The sequence below is a fragment of the Eubalaena glacialis genome, unplaced genomic scaffold, assembly GCF_028564815.1.
Source record: "Eubalaena glacialis isolate mEubGla1 unplaced genomic scaffold, mEubGla1.1.hap2.+ XY H_3, whole genome shotgun sequence".
Classification (NCBI taxonomy): Eukaryota; Metazoa; Chordata; class Mammalia; order Artiodactyla; family Balaenidae; genus Eubalaena; species Eubalaena glacialis.
In genome coordinates this window covers 2,214,200-2,236,978 of record NW_026871157.1, presented here as the reverse complement: position 1 = coordinate 2,236,978, position 22,779 = coordinate 2,214,200, and the positions used below count along the sequence as shown (strand labels likewise).

The window sequence follows — 22,779 nt, the reverse complement described above, 5'->3', positions numbered from 1 at the left end:
TTAAACCGTTAAAGAACAAGTAACACTGGAACTGGTCTTTAAAGCACCAAGAAGGCAGCCTCACATATAGCAACTACTAAAAAAAGTTTTCTGTTGAACCACAGGAAACTTTATCCCAATATGTTTAAACAGTTTCATATACTGAGAATCAATGGTACATATGGTGATCTAGTAACATTTTAACCAAGTTCTCTGAAGAACTGAAAACACCAATGTAAGGTTATTAAAAACAACTGTAATATATACAAACAATAGACGTGGAGAAAACTGACAACAGTTTTATTAATTAAGAGAATTATTAATTAACAGAATTATTAATTAAGTTTTCTTGAAAAGCAGTTAAAAGTGCTGTCAGTAAGAAAGGAAAAGTTTAAAAGGAGTACATACCCAAGAGGGTAACAACCAACTGTACGTACAAGTTCCCAAATACAGAAGGAAAGAAATCAGTTTAACAAAGATGAGCAGGGAGAGATACAAGCACTTAGTAAACGGCCTTGAAAACTTGGCCTAGAGTTTTGGTCATTTAAGATTTGAGAGGTCAAGTGGACCCATAACTGAATACACCTTATAAAAACCAATTCACTTCCATTTTTTGGTCCTTTAAAAAATAAATATATCTTCATTTCTATAGTAATTAACATGAGGACAAAACAAAATACAGGGAAGACAAGGCCAGGTTGATTCCCAGTAGTTAATTTTAGCTTTTAATACATACCTCTAGTATAAAGTCGCATGCTATTCATATAAGTTGCAAGGTTTTCTGCTACCAAAGTAACTAAGGCATGACTGTGCTGAAGTTGATTGATTAAATCATGACGATAAAATACATGGGGACTTCGCTGAGTTTGACTAAAACGAGAAGAACTTAACAGTATAATTAGGCAAATCAACACTGATGTAACTAAGTTTACAGAGACTAAATTCTAGCTACTACTTTTAAAAGGTTAAAATACTTGACATTTGTAATAAAATTGGTCAATATTCTCTTTTAGCAACAAAATAGCAAGAAATCTGAGATTAACTGATGCCTCAGAACGTATTTATTCCAGTACTCTTATTTTACTTGAAAACTGTCTATCAGTACTCTCCAATTTCACCCGTTACACTAATCTTACATGATACTAATATCAAAGCACAGCTGTTGAGCAGTTATGAGCAAATCTACATTATCAAGGATATTAGCCATTAAAGGTTCGTTCTAGAACACTGAGTCTGTAGCCAGTTTTGCCCATGGATACCACCAGAAAGACACCTAGTTCCCATACTGTTTTGTCATTTTCAGTGAAATCAATCAGATGTCACATCATTATTAATCTACTGGTGAGCAAATCACCAGCCAACAGAGTATATATAGTATTTCATGTATAAGCAACCAGAAAAAGGGTATGTTTGATAAAAGACAAAAGGCATGTATAGTAGATCAAACACTAAAAATATGTCCTTCACAAATAAATATTATTATTAGACTATTTCAACATTTCCTGCAGTATTTATCTCCATAGAATTTCCTAATTTCATGTAATTTTTCTAGCACTAGGGGAAAAAAAGAATAAAAATTCAACTTGAGAAATAAAAACATTAAAAGTAGCATTATATAATTCTTTTAAAACAGGAATTCTGTTTACATGCATAATCTTATCAGTTTAGTGCTACAAAGGATTTTGGCAATCGTTAACTGTCTTACATACAAGAAAAATCTTAAAGGTTAGAGAAGCATTTTAAGATTACAGCTAGTCAGACAAAACTGGGGTTCACTACCAGGAATCCTAATTGCACTGTGAATATTCTTGCCACTACATTTAGCTTTCTACATGTTATTACCTCTCTTCTGTCATTAATTCCAAATATACTGCAAGAATATAAAAGGATAAATTATTCTAATAACCACTAATAGTTTAGCATCAAGTACAAACATGAAATTAACTATTTAAGAAAAATCTAGCTAAAATAAAGAGTAAAAAAGTATCTTTAAACAAAGACTTGTCATCTTCCATAATTTAAATCACATTTAGTCTTACCTTTGAAAATTAACTTTTAAATTCAAGAAAAGGTAAAAAACCCCGCCACCCTCACTATGAAAATTACTATTCCTTAGTATGAAATTTAAAATTAAAAAAAAAAATTGTTGAGAAATGTGTCAGAGTAGACCAGTTAAGAATATATTTAAGGATTGTAAGAAATAATATCATGTGGAACTTAGAATGAATATCAAGCCAACAAACAGGGAACTGGTCGAAAAAGTAAGATGAAATAAGGAGTGAAATAAACACAACCCACACCATGATACTGTCTGGCTTATATGCTGGAATTAAGACAATTCTGAACTAAGTGTGGAAGGCAGTAACTTGACTCATACTTATTTGTTATATAAAACTTGGTGAGTTTAACTGTGTCATTAAATATAAAGAAGAATAAAGAATTCTTATTTCATTAAGCTTCCTGTTTTCCCCCTCTACTTTCTCTCTTTAAAATTTGCTGTTACTGATATTCTGTTTTAACATAATATAAATAAAAATCAGAAAATTTTCTGAATTAAGAGACTTACCTCAAATTTTGAGGTGCTTCACCAAACAAACTACAAATTTCTCTTATTTGTTTCAGGGCAGGAATTACCCACTTGTCATTTGTGCGAAGTTCTTCAATAAAGCGATCTATCCACTGGATCTTTTGTGTGTCTCGATCCTTACACATACACACACACACAAAATTATGGTTATAAGGACAGGTGTTCAATATCATTCTACCTTCAAATTACTTTGAGAATACAAAGTAGAAAAGCTTTTAAGCTAAGCCTCATAAAAATTACAATGTAGTTGTAGTAGTTTAATGAAATAAAATGCTTTAAGTATGTTCTTCATTTGATGTTATCACCTAAATTCCAAAATGTAAAGTACTACTATGAAGTCAGTGTTCCATGGATTCAGATATATCTGCAACATGGTATAAATTCCAAGTTCAGGAACATTCAAAGGAAATTTGACTTTTAAAAAACACACTTAAATGTGGCTATTGCTTTTAACTGTTTTATAATGTTCTTGATATTATAAAAGTTAGGGAAAACGTACAATCCCAAGTATTACTTATGTGGGTGTGATGTTAGCATATTTTTCTAAAAAGATCAAAGAACATCACTTCATCAAGAAAATACAGTATAATTATTTTTAATTTTAAAAAATTAAAATAAGAATAAAAACAAATCGACACACAAACAGAATGTTAGAGAAAACAGGCACACGTTTTCACCTAAAGGAAAATTTAAAATGTTGAAAGATGTTGTAAGAGTAAGTTTATTTCTAGAAATCTGCCATAATTTACTTGATTTAGTCTTTTTTATCTATGATCACTAATAATCATAAGTTCAGGTTTGAATACCTAACCCATTTTTAACTGAAATGATTCTATCTATAGGCATATTTAGGGAAGAAAAAATGTTGTTTAACAGCTCACATGGAGAGATACTTTTCGCAAGCACATGCATATCTCTTTTTAGAAATGAAAGAGGCTCTATACTTCAAGTGTTTTTATTGAATACTATGAACTATATACAACAATAGCCATTTTAATGGCTGTACAATATGCTATGGAGTGTATTCTCAATTTAAATGGTTTCTATTGTTTACTGTATAAATATCACACTGTTTTCATGTATTTCCTAGGAAAAACTTCCTAGTGAAATTACTGAACTGAATTCTGTGTGCATATTTAAGGATTTAAAATTTTTTACATGTCAATACTAATTATGTCATGACTCCAAAAGCACTTTAGGTTGGAGGGCAAAAAGTGCGATATTTACTATAGTTTTCCTTAACTACAACAAATGAAGGCTAACGTTGAAAAAGGCAAAACACTTTTACTGAATTCCATGAAATCCAATACCTATTAACATAGCAATGTTTAAGACACTACAGCAGGCAATTTCTAAATAACTCATTAAAAGAAGACGCAATACTTTAGTGCTAAGGAAAATATTTCATCAAAACAAGATGCACTTGGTACTTCGCTGGTGGCGCAGTGGTTAAGAATCTGCCTGTCAATGCAGGGGATACGGGTTCGACCCCTGGTCCGGGAAGATCCCACATGCCATGGAGCAACTAAGCCTGTGCGCCACAACTACTGAGCCTGCACTCTATAGCCCGCGAGCCACAACTACTGAGCTCGCGTGCCACAAATACTGAAGCCCTCGTACCCTAGAGCCTGCGGGCTGCAACTACTGAAGCCTGCATGCCTAGAGCCCATGGTCAGCAACGAGAAGCCACTGCAATGAAAAGCCTGCACACCGCAACAAAGAGTAGTCCTTGCTCGCCGCAACTAAAGAAAGCCTGTGCACAGCAATGAAGACACAACGCAGCCAAAAAAAAAAAAAGAGAAAAAAAAGAAAGACACCCAGGTAAAGAATGTTCTCTGAATCTATTCATTTTGCTATATAAAAGACAGCACTTAAAAAAAAAACACAACACTTTTAAAAGTCTATCAGGTCAGCAAATACTTCTAAACCTTCACGATTATATGATTTTCAAAACCTGGCAGCATCACCTTTGCTCAACTTGATTAAATTCAAATCCAGCTGAAAGCAGAATACCTGCCCTGAGGTAGCTAAAAATACCCTGCCCAGTTTTTTTTTTTAAGGGAATATAACACCTTTATATAGCCAACCTATCAAAAGGACAGCAAATCACTGCTGATAAAAATCCAGGAACAGGTCCAAAAATCTAAGTAAAATTAGTATAAAAATACGTACTTAAAATCAGTAAACATAAATGACACAAGTTAAACACAGAGAAGATGTTGTGAATTGCTAAACCTCTATTTAGAAAATTCTGTTAATTATGTTTTGAGCAAAAATACTTAATTACCCTTACCTCCAAAGTAATAATTGGTTTTAATGAATGATGATTCCATTTTACCATCATATATTTAACTACAGTATTATTATTATGAGTTGTTTTATCTGTACAAACCCTCTCACAGGGTGGTAAAGATGCTTAGTGTATGACACAAAAACTTGTTGAAAAACATGTAAGAGGAGGAAGCCAGGCTTATATGACAAAAGTAAGACAACCCCTCAAAAATTACCTGGAATGATTAAATAATGGGATTATCCTCTAACAAAGTCATCCTAATTGTGGGGAAAAAAGAGAAAATGAGCAAAGAAGCACTCCCATACCTGGGAACAACTATAATCTAGTATTTTTATGTGGGCACTGAGAGCTAGGTCCATGATGTCTACAGGCACATCATCACTATGAGCCAGATTCCAAAGAAGGTTCAATACTTTGTGTGCCATCACACCGTCTTTATCATCTTCTGCAAGACGTCGTATCAGCTCAAGTAGTTTTTCACGTTGCTTTTTACTTGCATTTGTCCAATTTGCCTAGGAAAAAATTTTAAATTACGTAAATATCACAATTTATACATGTATTATACATGTATTATACATGTCATCACTATTTTAATTACAGGGCTTTGGATAAACTAACTCTATTCATCACACCCACACATGCATACCAACAGCATAATTCATTTCTCATTTGAGGAAACTAATAGTATTCAAAAGGAAGATTAATCTAAATACCAGGAGAAAAAAACCTCTATTTACAACTTTAACTCCATCACTGCTGACTTTAAAATTACATAATAAAAAGATGGAGAAAATACCCAATACAAAATACGTTAAGTTCTAAAACTCAACAACAAAAACAAACACCCTGATTCAAAAATGGGAAAAGGACTTGAACAGATATTTCTCCAAAGAAGACTCAAATGGCCCATAAGCATATGAAAAGATGCTCAACATCACTGATTAGGGAAATGCATATCAAAATTACAATGAGAAACCACCTCACACCCATCAGCCTGGTTACTATCAGAAAAACAAAAATAGCAAGTATCGATAAGAATGCAGAGAACAGGGCTTCCATGGTGGCGCAGTGATTAAGAATCTGCCTGCCAGTGCAGGGGACACAGGTTGAAGCCCTGGCCCGGGAAGATCCCATGTGCTGCAGAGCAACTAAGCTTGCGCACCACAACCAACGAAGCCCGCGCACCTAGATTCTGTGCTCTGCAACGAGAAGCCACTGCAATGAGAAGCCCGCGCACAGCAACGAAGAGTAGCCCCCGCTCATCACAACTAGAGAAAGCCTGCGAGCAGCAATGAAGACCCAATGCAGCCAAAAATAAAATAAACAAATAAATTTATTTAAAAAAAAAAAAAGAATGCAGAGAACACAGGTCAGGATGGCCAAGCAGTGTTAAGGCACTGTGTTCAAGTCGCAGTCTCCCCTGGAGGCGTGGGTTCGAATCCCACTTCTGACAACACATGTCTTCTGGACTTCCCTGGTGGCACAGTGGTTAAGAATCCGCCTGCCAATGCAGGAGACATGGGTTTGAGCCCTGGTCCAAGAAGATCTCACATGCCACGGACCAACTAAGCCCGTGCACCACAGCTACTCAGCCCGCACTCTAGAGCCTGTGAGCCACAACTACTGAAGCCCGTGCGCCTAGAGCCCATGCTCCACAACAAGAGAAGCCACTTCAATGAGAAGCCCATGCACCACAATGAAGAGTAGCCCCAGCTCACCACAACTAGAGACAGACTGCATACAGTGACGAAGACCCAATGCAGCCAAAAATAAATAAAATAAAATAAAATAAACGGAAATAGTTCCTGTGTTTGAGAAGATAGAATAGATTTACTATTTCTTCCACTAAGTACAACTAAAAACATTATACATGAAACAAACTCTGAAAATTGAAGAGAAGAAAGCAGAACTGCTAAGAATGTCAAAACCTGAGGAACAACAAGGCAGGTGACTTCCCCAGATTTTTCTTCATATATCCCAGACTAGAAGCTGAAGAAGCCAGCAATTTGGAAATCAGTGCAGACAAGGAAGTCATTCCCCAAAGCCATCTCTACAGTCAAAGGGTCAAAAAAGGGGCAACACAGCATGACAGAAAACATTCAGAAAATAACTGCCTTATTCTAAATAAACAACATACAAAAAATTATGGCCAATGCACATACATATCACATAAGGCTGTTTATTAGCAAAGCATGTCAACACCTAGTTGGGTGAAATAACAGAAGACCAAGTAGGGAGCTAGGATTTCTACCGTCCATCAGTAACAAAGAGTGCCTGCTTGTATGGTGCCAGAGGAGGCCTAGTAGGGTCAGGACTTCTACTACTGCCCAGCAGTTAATAAGGTCACCCCTGACCATGGTGTCAGAATGCAACACACACTGTGTCAAAATTTCCTTTACACCTACCAAAGGAATGTCCCACCTTGGGAGATAAGGAACACCAAGAGGGGAACCTAGAGTTAAATCTCTGTCTGGTTATAAAAATAAAGGCGGAGGGAGGGAGATGCAAGAGGGAAGAGATATGGGAACATATGCATAACTGATTCACTTTGTTATAAAACAGAAACTAACACACCATTGTAAAGCAATTATACTCCAATAAAGATGTTAAAAATAAATAAATAAATAAATAAATAAATAAATAAATAAAGGGGCATTCCTCCCCTCCCTTGCCTGACGGGCACCAGACAAAACCACCTTTAAAAAAGGGTTAAACAGGACTTCCCTGGTGGCACAGTGGTAAAGAATCTGTCTGCCAGTGCAAGGGGCATGGGTTTGAGCCCTGATCTGGGAAGATCCCATATGCCAAGGAGTAGCTAAGCCCACGTGCTGCAACTACTGAGCCCGCAGGCCACAACTGCAGCCTGCGCACCTAGAGCCTGTACTCCTCAACAAGAGAAGCCACCACAATGAGGAGCCCGTGCACCACAACGAAGAGTAGCCCCCATTTGCCTCAACTAGAGAAAGCCTGTGCGCAGCTATTAAGACTAAATGCAGCCAAAAAAATAAATAAATAAAATAATAAAGATGTTGATTAAAAAAAAGGTTAGTCTCATGGTCTTATAATATAAAAACTCCTAGGTTTCAGCTGAAAGCTACTCAAACATAGCAAGAATCAGGAAGCTATTAAATTGGAAGAAAGAAAAAAATAATAGACATCAACACTGAGATGACAAATGTTAGAACAGATATTAAAGCAGCCATACAGAGACACTGTAATACGCAAGAGAAAAGAAAAAGGAAAAAAAAAAAAAAAAGAAACCTAAAAAATGTACAAATAACTCCCAGGACAGCTGGAAAATAAAGAGAAAAAAAGAAAAGAGAAAGAAAAACAGGAGAGAACAAACAGAACACAAAAATAAAATAGCAAACTTATACTCTAATATATCAATAATCACATTAAATACAAAAGGTCTAAATATACCAGTTACAAAGCAAAGATTAACAGAGATTCTTTATACTGTAAGTATAAAGATGCAAGCAGGTTGAAAGTAAATGGATGTAGAAATACTCAAGAATTTAAGGAAGGCAGGAGTGGCTGAATTAGATAAAATAGATTTCAGAGTAAAATACATTATCAGAGAGAGAATGGGACATTATATGTTGAAAAAGAGTAAGCCCAACTTGAGTAAGATGCCTGGGTTCAAAAAAAAAAAAAAAGAGTAAGCCCATCAACAAGACATAGCAATACTAAATTTGCATGCATCAAAAATACGTATATTACAAAGGAGAGCTCCACAAAGAAATAGGCAAGTCCATAATAGGCAGAGACATCAACAGCCCTCTCTAAACGACTGACAGAACTAAACAGAATATCAGCAAAATATAGAACTCAACAAGAACATCAACCACCAGGACTTAACTGACATTTACAGAAAACACTTCCCCTATATGCAGCAGAACAGGCCTTCTTTTCAAAGTACCCACAGAAAATATACCAAGACAAACCATTTCCTGTATATGAAAAAAGAACAAATCAACAAATTTAATAGAATGGAAATCAGACTGAGTGTTTTCCTACCACAGTGCAATAAAACCGTAAGTCAGTAACAGCAAGAGGACGGAAAAATCTCCTAGTTCTTGGAAACAAAACATGTGTCTATGTTGTTGAAGAGACACCTTAATAGTGATCAAAAACATAATCAACTGAATGTAAATGAAAATCCAATACAGTTATGAAATATAGGCAGTTATGAAAGCAATAGTAGGAGGAAAATAAGTAGCACTAAAGTATAGATTAGAAAGGAGAAAATGCTTAAATAAATAATCTAAGCTATTTTAAAAATCTGGAAAAAGCAGAACAAAGCCTGAAGCAAAAGCAGTAGAAATGAAATACAAAAGAACAGAACAAAAACCAACAAAGAGTAAACAGAAAAACAAGAGAGAAAGGCAATGAAATAAAGACTTGGCTGTTTGAAAGAATCAATAATCTAACAAACGTCTAGTATTGTGAAAAAGGGAAAAAGTTGAGCATACACAAATTACCAACATCAAGAATAAAACAAAGATATCACTACAGACACTGCAGACATCAAAGGATAATAGGGAATAACAGAAACAATTCAACAAATAAATCTGACAATTTATATGAAATGAACTACACCACTGAAAAAACACATTATTACAACTCATAAAACATAAAATAGATAATTTGAATAGAACTATTATGAAAATTAAATTCATAATTTACAAACTTCCAGAAACAAAATCACCAAACCAAGATGGTTTCATTGAAAAATTCTACCTAACACTTAAAGTATCACCAACTGTTCATAATTTCTTCCAGAAAATAGGAGAAAACACTTTCCAATTTACACTATGAAAGAATTAATACCTTGATGTACACACACACAAACTATAGACCAATCCCTCATGAATATAGATTTTAAATTGCTCAACAAATATTAGAAACTGGAATTCAGCAACATACGAAAAGAGTAATAGGACATGACCATTGCAGGGAGGGATGGCTGATTCAATAAGTGAAAAACAATTATTGTAATCTACTACATTAACAGTAAAAAAGAAAAATGATACAATCACATCAATCAATGTAGAAAAAAATCTGACAAAATTCAACATCTATTTATGACAAAAATTCTCAGAAAATAGAAATGGAGTAGACAACTTTCCCAACTCTGAGGAAGGTCACCTATGAAAAACATAGTTAACATTACTCTTAATAGTGAAACATGAATGTTTTTGTCTCCCTAATATCTGAATAAAACAACGTTGTATAAGAAATTCTAGCTAATATAGGGGAAGAAAAAGAAAAGACATCCAGATTGGGAAGAAAGAAGAAAAACTCTTCCTATTTGAAAATCATATGATTTTGTACGTAAAAAAATCTCAAGGAACTCAGGAGAAAAAATTTAAAAATGCCTATATTTAAGATCACAGGATATCAATACACAAAACAAAATTCAATAGTTTCTACGCAGTAGTGATAAACTTATGGATATCAGCCCTGAAAATACGGTAACATTTCCAGTCACTTCAGAAAATATATTTAAATACCTACGTGTAAAATAAACTGTTATAGGGTTTATAAGCTAAAAACTACACAACACAGAAGAACTCAAAGATCTAAATCAACAAAGAGGTATATGATGTTCATGGAATGGAAGATTCAAGATAGCAAAAATGTTAATTCTCCCCAAATTGATGTAAAGGTTTAATGCATTTCTATCAAAATCCCAGCAAGATTTTTCACTGTATTAGACCAGATTATGCTAAAAATTACATGCAAAGGCAAAGGAATTAGAATAAACAATTTAAAAAAAAGACAAATACAGTGAGAGGAATCTGTGTGCCTGACCTCAAAACTTATATGCAAACAGTAATCAAAACTGTAGTACTGAAGACAGATAGAGGAATGCAACAAAAACAGAGAACCTAGAAATAGATCGATACAAATATACCTGACTGACGCTTGACAAAGGTGAAAAGGTAACCTAATGTAGGCAAGAAGATGGCTTTTCACCAAATGGTACTTTAACAACTGAAAATATGCAGGAGACCAAAACCAAAACAAACACACACACAAAAAAACACAACCACCAAAATCCCCACAATCTAAGTCTCATATCTAAATGAAACTTAGATTAAAATGAATCAGATTTTACTATAAAATTATAAAAATTTCAGAAAAAACAATGCAGTAAAAATTCCCTGGGATTTTTTTCCTCCAAAAACTCTTGGGACCAAGGCAACAAGTCCTTGGTCTCGACACCATAAGCGTGACCCATTAAGATAGGACCTCGTCAAAACAAATAACTTCGCTAGCAAAACAGCCTACTAAGAGGATGAAAAGACAATTTAAGACTGGGAGAAAATACTTGCACACATCTAAAAAATAACTAGAATGCTGAATACATAAAGAACTCTGTAAACTAAAGGAAACAAACAACCCAAATATAAAATAGGTGAAAGGTATGAACAAATACTTCAACAAAGATACATACGTCAAATTCAGTGTATCAAAGATGCAACATATTCGCCATTAAGGAAATACAAATTAAAACCGTAAGATTTTGCTGCACACCTATTAGAAAAAAATAAAATAAAATAGTGAATACATCCAAATCTGGCAATGAGATAGAAAAAATGGATTACTCCTAATTGTGGGTGACAATGTAAAATATTACAGCCAACTTAGAAAAAGTCTGGCAGTAAGAAGTGTAAAAATATCCTCAATAGAATACTCACAAATTAAACCTAGCAACATAGGTAAGCATTATACATCACGGCAAGTGGAATTTATTCCAGAAGTGCAAGATTATTTGAACATACAAATACCAGTGTTAATATAGGACAAAAAAATGACAAAAAGTCAACAACTCACTTTACACAGAAAAGGCAAGTGACAAAATCCAAAACCCTTTCATGATTAAAATACTCAATAAACTAGAAATAGGACAGAAATTTCTCGTCCTGACAAACTGCATCTACAAAAACCCCATAGCTAACATCGTCTTTAATGGTGAAAGACTAAAAGCCTTCTACCTAAGATCAGGAATGCCTCCTTTCACCAACTGTTTAAACACCCTGCTTTGCCTCGAGTAGGACAATTATGGAAGGGGCGGGGGGGGGGGGGGGGGGGGGGGGGAAGGTATTCAGATTGGAAAGGAAGAAGTAAAACTATCCTTTTTGGGAAATGATATGGAATTCATTGAAAACATTCAAGTAATAAATTTAACAGGGTTACAGGATGCAAAATAAAAATTTAAAATATCAATTGTTGGGGCTTCCCTGGTGGTGCAGTGGTTAAGAATCTGCCTGACAATGCAGGGACATGGGTTCGAGCCCTGGTCCGGAAGATCCACATGCGGGGAGAAACTAAGCCCTGTGCCACAACTACTGAAGCCCGCGCACCTAGAGCCCGTGCTCCGCAACAAGAGAAGCCACCGCAATGAGAAGTCCATGTACCGCAACAAAGAGCAGCCACGGCTTGCTGTAACTAGAGAAAGCCCACGCTCAACAGCGAAGACCCAACGCAGCCACAAATAAATAAATAAATAAATTTATAAAAAAGAAACCAAAAAAAACCAAAATATCAATTATTTTTCTATACAGTAGGTATGTTTTTAGATAGGAACGACCCCAAAATAAAGAAAACTCTCTCATTTACAGTAACATCAAAAAATAAATCACATTCTGGTTAAAAAATTCAATAGACACTTTTAATAAATTGCTGAAAGAAACTAAAGAAGACTTAAATAAATGAAAAACCTTCTTTAAATAAATGGAAACATTTCATATTCATGCATTGGAAGGCTAATATTGTTAGGATGGCAGTATAATGCAAACTAAGCTACAGCTACCCAACAACCTCCTTCTTTGTGGACATTGACAAGCTAATTCTAAATTCACTCAGCATTTCAAAAGACCTAGAATAGCCAAAACAACCTTAAATTTTTTCTACAAAGCTACAGTAATCAAAGCAATGCAGTACTGAAATAAAAACCAACATATACATTAAAGGAAGAGAACACAAAGCCCAGAAATAAACCCCTTCACCTATGGTCAACTGATTTTAAACAAAAATGCCAGGACATTTCCATAAAAAAAGTTTTTTAAACAAACATTGATGGAACAACTGAATATTCACATGCAAAAAAATGAACTTGGAACTCTTATCTCACACCATATACAAAAAAATTATTCAAAACTGATTACAGGTCTAAATATAAAAGCTAAAAATATTTTTAAAAAAATCCTTGAGACCACAGATTAGGAAATAATTTCTTAAATATGAAACCAAAAGTACAAGACACCCCCAATTTTTGGACCCCCCCTAACCCCATCCCAAAAGGAGATAAACTGGACTTCATCAAAATTTAAAGCTTTTATCCAGAATAGGTAAATGTTTAGAGAAAGAAAGCAGATTGCTGGTGTTCAGGGTCAGGGAGGAAGGGTGGAAAGAGAAATAAGGGGAGTGGGGAAAATGTTTTGGATTCTTGCAAAGGCAGTGGTTGCACAACACTATGAATGTACTAAATTTCACTGAATCATACACTTTTAAATAGTCATTTAAAACATTTAATTCTATGTAATATGAAATTCACCTGATTTTTTTAAAAAAATTAACTTTTGTGTTACAAAAAGGACACCAAGAGAGTGACAAACCATCAAAGAGGAGAAAATATTTGCAAATAATACTAAGAGACTTGTGTATACATTGTACAGGGAATTCTTATAAATCAAAAATAGAGGCAAATGAGTACATGACTTCAATGGGAATTTCTTCAAAGATGCTACACAAATGGCCAATGAACACGTAAGAAGTTACTTAACATCATTAGCCATTAAGCAAATGCAAAATCAAAACCACAGTGAGATATTACTTCAACTCCACTAGGATGGCTAAAATAAGAAAAACAGACATATGAGCCAATCGTACAGTTCATAATATGTTTGGATACTGATTCAGAAAAATGCTAATAAAACTATGAGAAATACTTTAAAAACATGGACAAGGAGTGAGCAACAGAGATACAAAAAAATCCTAGGAATCAATGAAATAAGGAAACAATCAAACAAGAAAAGTAAACAGGAGAAATATGAGTATGCAATTCACCAAAAAGGAGATAAAATCAGTTTAAAAACATGTAAAAACATTTTCAATCTCATTAATGACTAAGAATATGAACACCACCACAATGAGAAAGAATTTCAAACTCATGAGACTGTGAAAAAAGTGACAACTCCATTGGCAAAGGACTAAATTAGTAAAAACACTGGAAGACAAAGACTTACTAAGAACTCAAATAAGTAGAGACTAGTGTTTGAGCAATAACATAACCAAATGTAACTGAGGATAAGTCAGGATCATTTAGTTACAAACTATAAAGAACTGTTAGTCAACCTATACTCCATTCTTCAAGACACCTTTAGTAAGATCTTTCAAGACAACGAAATACACTATATGAAACATCACTTTACCAGCCCCTCACAAAATAATGCTTCTTATTGAATAACAGACATCTGATGAGCCAAAGGGGCAGTGCACAGATAATGGAATTTTTATTACAATTATAGTTAGAACATTTGAGAATCTTTGAATTAAAAAGAGAAACTGACACCATTCCATTCTTCTGCCATTATGGCTAGTATTGTTGATATATCACCATTTCAGAAGTTTTCTCTTAAATTAACTTTTAAAGTATCCACAACTTCTCAATATTGATTTTCTTGTCCAATTGTGATATACTTTAATGGATTTAAAATAGTATGTACAAAAGAATTCATCATGGACTTCCCTGCTGGCGCAGTGGTTAAGAATCTGTCTGCCGGGCTTCCCTGGTGGCGCGGTGGTTAGGAATCTGCCTGCCAACGCACGGGACATGGGTTCCAGCCCTGGTCTGGGAAGATCCCACATGCCACGGAGCAACTAAGCCCGTGCGCCACAACTACTGAGCCTGTGCTCTAGAACCTGCGAGCCACAACTACTGAGCCCACGTGCCACAACTACTGAAGCCCAGGTGCCTAAAGCCCGTGCTCCGCAACAAGAGAAGCCACTGCAATGAGAAACCTGCGCATCACAAGAACGAGTAGCCCTTGCTCACCGCAACTAGAGAAAGCCCGTGCGCAGCAACAGAGACCCAACACAGCCATAAATAAATTTTAAAAAAAGTTTAAATAAATTTAAAAAATTCATCATATTAGCAGATTCACCCATTTGCTCAGTTGTTCTAATGCATTAATTTCACCGTCATGTAGCATTCCACTATTAGATTAGACCACGGGTCCCCAACCTGGCCGCACAACAGGAGGTGAGCGACAGGCAAGTGACTGAAGCTTCATCTACCGCTCCTCATCGCTCACATTACCACCTGAACCATTCCCCCTCCCCCGTGGAAAAACTGTCTTCCACAAAACCGGTCCCTGGTGCCAAAAAGGTTGGAGACTGCTGGATTAGACACTTTACTTATCCTTTTACTATTCATAGACATTTGAGTTCTTTCCAGTTGGGGCTAATACAAATAATTCTGCTAAAGACACTGCTGAACGTGTATCCTGGCACACACATGATGAGTTTCTCCAGAGTATTCATTCAGAAATACAATAGTTGTGTCCGAGGACACAAAAACCTTCATTTTTTTAAAACATCTTTATTGAAGTATAATTGCTTTACAATGGTGCGTTAGTTTCTGCTTTATAACAAAGTGAATCAGCTATACATATACATATGTTCCCATATCTCTTCCCTCTTGCGTCTCCCTCCCTCCCACCCTCCCCATCCCACCCCTCTAAGTGGTCACAAACCACCAAGCTGATCTCCCTGTGCTATGCGGCTGCTTCCCACTAGCTATCTATTTTACGTTTGGTAGTGTATATATGTCCATGCCACTCTCTCACTTTGTCCCAGCTTACCCCTCCCCCTCCCCATATCCTCAAGTCCATTCTCTAGTAGGTCTGTGTCTTTATTCCTGTCTTACCCCTAGGTTCTTCATGACATTTTTTTTTTTCTTAAATTGCATATATATGTTAGTATACAGTATTTGTTTTTCTCTTTCTGACTTACTTCACTCTGTATGACAGACTCTAGGTCCATCCACCTCACTACAAATAACTCAATTTCGTTTCTTTTTATGGCTGGGTAATATTCCATTGTATATATGTGCCCCATCTTCTTTATCCGTTCATCTGTTGATGGATACTTAGGTTGCTTCCATGTCCTGGTTATTGTAAATAGAGCTAGAATGAACATTTTGGTACATGACTCTTTTTGCATTATGGTTTTCTCAGGGTATATGCCCAGTAGTGGGATTGCTGGGTCATATGGTAGTTCTATTTTTAGTTTTTTAAGGAACCTCCATACTGTTCTCCATAGTGGCCGTATCAATTTACATTCCCACCAACAGTGCAAGAGGGTTCCCGTTTCTCCACACCCTCTCCAGCATTTATTGTTTCTAGATTTTTTGATGATGGCCATTCTGACCGGTGTGAGATGATATCTCATTGTAGTTTTGATTTGCATTTCTCTAATGATTAATGATGTTGAGCATTCTTTCATGTGTTTGTTGGCAATCTGTATACCTTCTTTGGAGAAATGTCTATTTAGGTCTTCTGCCCATTTTTGGACTGGGTTGTTTGTTTTTTTGTTATTGAGCTGCATGAGCTGCTTGTAAATTTTGCAGATTAATACTTTGTCAGTTGCTTCATTTGCAAATATTTTCTCCCATTCTGAGGGTTGTCTTTTGGTCTTGTTTACGAAAAACCTTCATTTTAAGAGATAATGCCAAACTGTTTTCTCAAGTGGCTGTACCAACTTAACTTGCTATCAGCAATACAACAGTTATTATAAATAAGAAATCTTCTGATTCTAAGCCCTGTGGTTACTGGAATATTCATTCATGAACAATGACATATGATTTTAAGCTCTTGATCCACAAATTCTCCAATCAACCTTAACAACTACAGAGAAACTTTTCAAGTGCCCAAATATACCAATGCAGATATGACATTAGAGACTCTTGAACTTCCTGCTAAATCTCGTTTCTATTTGCCTGTGTGCATTAGCCCAAGAAACCACTGTGTTTTAGTGTCTTATTTTTCTCCACATTTGTTATCGTGTCTCACTTTCCACTGTAACAAATAACATTTCCCCGCATTTCTACGATTTATCTTAACCTACGGCAAAATCAAAAATTGGCAGAGGAAACTAACCTGCAAGAAAAATAGTTGATTCCGTATTTGTGAAGAAAATTATTAATATAATAAAAACTGTTACATTCTGACTGGAATATATAACAACCAATTCTTATTTCTAAGAGATTCTTTAATGAAATTTGTTAAGAAGTATTTTGGCCAACACAAAAGATATCTCATGAACTGAATCTACTGAAAGTGAAATGGTACTGCTTTACTATTTGAACTACTACCTTAAAGCAATCGAAAAGATGATCAAGTTGCTCAGGAGAAAAATCCCAGGCCAACTTTGCCAGAAGGTCATGTACGTTCTTCACAATGGCTTCATGTTTCCCTGCCTGTTGAAAAGAAACAAAATAAATAATACTTATTTAGGACAAAAATAAAAACAAAAAAAGTCATATTATACTTAAATTTGAATAAAAACAGGAAATAAGCTGTACTGTATCAACCTCTATTAATTAGTACAATATTCCTACCTGCTTAATGTGAGGTTATAAACAAAATTCCTAATACTTTAAATGCTTTAGAGCTGATGTTTGTACTCATTTGATATTCAATTTCTTGATATAAGTAGTAATGCACTTCAGGAATTCATATGAAAGTTTATTACAGAATTTTAAAAATAAAATTTAGAGAAAATAAGGCAAAAGGGTGGATTGTTTCCACACTGAAAGCTTAAGTGCTCAATGACAGCAAAATGAACATTTTGGTTTCTCTTTAAAAAAAAAAAAGCTTTGTAATTTAGAACTTATGTTACTTCCCAACTGACCCATGAAGAACACGTGCCACTTAAGATAATTAAATTATGCATTAATAGTTCTGAAACCAAAAATGTTACTTATCCTCATGAAAAGTTTAAATGTTCTGTAATAACTGTAAGGTTTTTTAAAAAAAATTTATTTATTTTTGGCTGTGTCAGGTCTTAGTTGAGGCACACGGGATCTTCGTCGAGACATGCAGCATCTTTCATTGCGGTGCGCGGGCCTCTCTCTAGTTGTGGCATGAAGGTTTTATCTTGTCTAGTTGTGGCACGCAGGCTCCAGGTCATGTGGGTTCTGTAGTCGCCGTGGCGTGTGGGTTCCCGAGTGCGTGGGCTCTGTAGTTTGCAGCACGCGGGCTCTCTAGTTGAGGCGTGCGAGCTCAGTAGTTGAGCATGCAGGCTTAGTTGCCCCGCAGCATGTGGGATCTTAGTTCCCTGACCAGGGATCATACCCACGTCCCCTGCATTGTAAGGTGGATTCTTTTTTTTAATTAATTAATTTATTTTTATTTTTGGCTGTGTTGGGTCTTCTTTTCTGTGCGAGGGCCTTCTCCAGCTGTGGCAAGCGGGGGCCACTCTTCATCGCGATGCGCGGGCCTCTCACTATCGCAGGCTCTCTTGTTGAGGAGAACAGGCTCCAGATGCGCAGGCTCAGTAGTTGTGGCTCACGGGCCTAGTTGCTCCGCGGCATGTGGGATCTTCCCAGACCAGGGCTCGAACCCGTGTCCCCTGCACTGGCAGGCAGATTCTCAACCACTGCACCACCAGGGAAGCCCCTGTAAGGTGGATTCTTTACCACTGAACCACCATGGAAGTCCCTAATCGTTAAGTTTTTGTGAGTAATATAGTAATACCACTTTTGTAACATTTGTTTCTTTACATATTTCATAGAAAACAAATGCAATTTACAATTGTTACAAATCTCAGAGAAAAAAAGATATAATTGATATAAATCTATATATAGTATGTATAATTATATATATATATATATAACTTATCATTTACACCCTTCGGCAGAGGGTGTCATGATGGGGGAAACTTGTTTTTTATTTTAAAAATATTGTTGGCAGGATTTCTGTTTAGATCAAGAAACTCACATACCGTTACATGATGACTACCACGAGATACTTAATTTTTAGTATCTTGCTTATAAAAATAAAATAGCATCTTAAATTCCTTACCTGTGCTGCCCAGATATTATCAAGATCTTGTAATGTAAGAGCTTTTTCTTTAATCACAAAACGAAGAATCTTCTCTAGCTTTTCTACATACTGAGGTTGATGAAGACTGTCTCGCAAGACTATGGATAAGATATTGTTCTGCTGTATCCATTCCTAAATATAATACAAAAATTTTGTTTCAAAGCAGAAAGTTAAAGTTTTTTAAAAAGCAAAATACGGAGGGCGAATTGGATGAAAGTGATCAAAATATACAAACTTCCAGTCGTTAGATAAGTAACTACTAGGGATGGGAAGGACAACAATTGATGATGACTAGAGTTAGCACTACTATAAAGTTTATTTGAAAGCTAAGACATTAGATTCCCATCTCATCACAAGGAAAACAACTCTTAAATCTATTAGATAACGGATGTCAACTAAACTTGTGATAATCATTTGACAACACATTAAGACAAGTCATTATGCTGTACACATTAAACTTATACAGTGCTATGTGTCAGCATATATCTCAGCAAAACTGCAAAAATCATAGAATTAAAAACATCGTTCAGACTTCTAAATAACAATAAGAATTCAAAAACCCAAATCACATTTATGTTCACAAATTATACTAATATAATGTTTACATGTTGTTTTAATGTATAACATTACAATAATTATAAAGGATCCAGTTTTAAACACAAATGCTCCCACAGATGTGATAAATTTACAAATTATAACCCACTAATGTAATGTGCTTATTGTTGTTTTAATGCAAAATCATTATACAGTACAATAAATAAATGCACGGAATCTACTTTTTCATATACAGAAATGTTCCCTTAAATATGCTGCAGAAACTTCTGTGATACTTCTCAAACTATCTGTGGAGAGCAATGTTATATTTACAATCAGCTTTAGATTGTAAATCTACATTTACAATGTAAATTTAAATTTAAATTTACAAATTTACATTTTCTTCATCTGTCAAAAGACTGGTAACAATTTAAGACTAGTGGACAATATTTTGAGCAGTCACTCCTCAACATTCCACAAAGCAGGCAAATGGGAGACAGGAAAGCTGACCCACAACACTGAATCTGAACCTGGCTCTAGGTTATGTAATGCTTCTCAGTATCAACCAAATGTCCTCAAAGAACCTTTTATCACAGTTTGATCATTTATACTACTAAACTGAAGACTCCTTTAAGGTAGAGATTATTCTTCACAGATAAACCCCAGTGCTGGCACAGAATATGCATTCAAAAAATATTACTGAATAACTTATTATAACTTACTGTATGCTATTCATTCCAATACTAAAATATATAAAAATATCTATCATACATCAATGTCAAAATGATATAGATACAGGTGTTTTAAAAATGAAGTTCTTAAAATCATGACATTACCTGTCAAGATTTTATTCCTTTAAGTATAATCTCCATTTTAAAACTTCTAAACTGAATTCGCAAATTTATCACCACACCAATTCATTCACTAGATTCCAGATCGTGGACCCCTCTAAAGATCACCTCTATCCACTTCATTTCATCCAAACCACCAAACTGTAACTGCATCATGAACACCTACTTACACTTAATAATGATAAATTTACCAAAGACACAATAAGTTAGCCTATCACTTCCAAATAACCAATCATTTGTAATTACTATTATAAAGAAAGTTTTAGTATTTAATAGCTCATAATTAAGTCAATCTCCTAATATCAGAGTTAGATTTTGTTCTAACATTAACCGGTACTACTTTTCGTTAAGCAGATTCTTATGCCTAAAAGAAGCAAAGGGGCTTACTGCCATTCGCTCAGCTGTCAGCCACTCTTCCTCCTCAGGATGACCATGTCGATGAGTATAATATGATACACTAGATATCACCTTGTTAATTTCATTCAGTGCATTCATCTTTCCATTAAAAGAAGAAATCTGCAATAATCTGTAAGAAAAATTTGGATTGAGTAGCATTACAAGAAACCAAGCAAGTAATTATTTACAGAAGGAAATCTCTTACCTGAGTATCATTTTCAACCTAAAAATTTCCAAATTTTTTACAGTTTCTTCTTGTCCTGGAATCCTTGAAGCTAAATTCTTCAGAGATTTAATGATCATTGAAAAGGCATCATTTTTGGTTTCATTCTTTGCTTCTTTTTTCAGTTCTTCATCAGTTAAGTTTTCTAAAAATTGTGGAACTATTTCTATAATTGGAATAAAGTACTTTTTCACTGTATGTTGACTGAGAAACTCATAGCATTGTCCAAATGGTCTGAAATAAGGAAAAAGCAATACTTCTGCGATATCCAGTATTTTTACCAAGACTTAACTCCCAAACTAATTTCAACACTTAAAAAAAATTAACAGTTTAAAATGAGAAGAAAGCAGAGTAGAAAACTGAAATTCAATTATTTTCAAGGTCATAAAATAAATCTCTACAGTACAATGAATATTAATTTTAAAAATTAACTTACTTAATAAGGGCTGCAATTATTTGAACGTTTAATGTTGATCCATTAGTAAAACGATCATGCAAAATCTGGAACCCATTTAATGTGCCAAATTTATTGATGAGATCCACTAGCCAACCCTGCAATAGAGTTGATGAGTTAATTTTTTCCTTTAAGAATGGAAAAAGCTACTATTTGAACTACCTTTGTTTGAAATTAAGTCAGAAATAGGAAATTCAATAAAATAATTATGTAAAGCTGTGTTTTAAAAGAATACAAAATATTTGTATTAAATGGTCACAGAAATATTTATGGAGACTTAGAACTTTTCCTATCATATTCTGTTCTCTGTATTGCTTGAGCCAGAAGCAGCACAGGTTTAATTTACGAAGTAGTTCCTAGTGGCATGGCTGGTATTTGTTCATATCCCATATGTGTGGAGAACAGAAATTAAGGTTTCGTGGCTAAAAACACTGCTAAAGAGAGACGTAAATGAGTTTAAACATTATGTAAATATAAAAATCATATTGTAAGCATAAGTGCACAAGAATGACCTTTAAATCTTATCTTTTAAAAAGCCAAATTTTATGGGAAAAAAAATGAACAGAAACAATAAAAATTAGGAACAGAGGCCTTCTTACTAACAATCTGAGGCAGAAGTAATTTCTACAAACAGAAAATAATTTACAAACAGAAAAAAAGTATTCAAAACACATGTAAAATGCTAACTGAAGACTACATTGGTATATCTCAATTCTAGCTTTGATAGTAACCTATTACGAGCCTCCTGTAAATCAAGTTTTTTTCCTAAATAAATTCACTATAGTATTTTCCTCCCATTTTATTTCCTACCATAACCCTTTTTTAAAGGGTTAATATAGAGAGTGACAGTAGGAAGACTTCCAAATAGGAAGCTTGAAAGCATTGCTCTTGTTAAATAACTTCATAGGAGCTCTGAAAATCAGTCCAAATTTTAGAGCAACCAAGCAAATGCTCAATCAGGAAGAAGTCACATTCAAAGGTTAGGCAATTTCATTGTTTTTATTGACAAATGCCTACTCCTTCCCCAAAGCAACACAGTTTAAGGGAAGCAATGGTCTAATCTTTAATCCTTTTACATAAACTGGAAAGAGCAGAGAGGACTGAATTTACAACATTAATAAACTGTGGGCTGCCTGAGAAACTTGTTTCTATTGCCTACCTTGGAGATCAGACAAACAAAAGGAGGCTGGAACTCAGGATAGGGAAAGCAACAGAAAGGAGCAGGGATGGTTCAAGAAAACCACAGAAAGAACTACAGATACACAAGACTTTGGGGCAAATTACTGATTGAGGAATATAAGAGAACTGTGAAGGCCCCAAGAAGCAGCATATAACAAGGTTATGT

The 22,779-nt window shown here is 34.9% G+C and overlaps 1 protein-coding gene and 1 non-coding gene across 2 annotated transcripts in view; one reads left to right on the top strand and one right to left on the bottom strand.

Annotated features, from left to right (window-relative positions):
• The window catches only part of LOC133083010 (probable ubiquitin carboxyl-terminal hydrolase FAF-X), a 139,079-nt gene that overhangs the window by 78,011 nt on the left and 38,289 nt on the right, over positions 1-22,779 (bottom strand). Inside the window, exons 7-14 of the mRNA XM_061179681.1 lie at positions 21,417-21,532; positions 20,963-21,214; positions 20,749-20,887; positions 18,956-19,108; positions 17,245-17,349; positions 5,165-5,371; positions 2,546-2,682; positions 716-849 (exon numbers count right to left, since the gene is read on the bottom strand). Of these exons, the coding sequence (XP_061035664.1) occupies positions 716-849; positions 2,546-2,682; positions 5,165-5,371; positions 17,245-17,349; positions 18,956-19,108; positions 20,749-20,887; positions 20,963-21,214; positions 21,417-21,532 (1,243 nt within the window). The remainder of the gene's footprint in view (positions 1-715; positions 850-2,545; positions 2,683-5,164; positions 5,372-17,244; positions 17,350-18,955; positions 19,109-20,748; positions 20,888-20,962; positions 21,215-21,416; positions 21,533-22,779) is intronic.
• On the top strand, positions 6,229-6,312 carry TRNAL-CAA (transfer RNA leucine (anticodon CAA)). Its single transcript has one exon. It is a non-coding gene; the product is annotated as a tRNA-Leu (tRNA).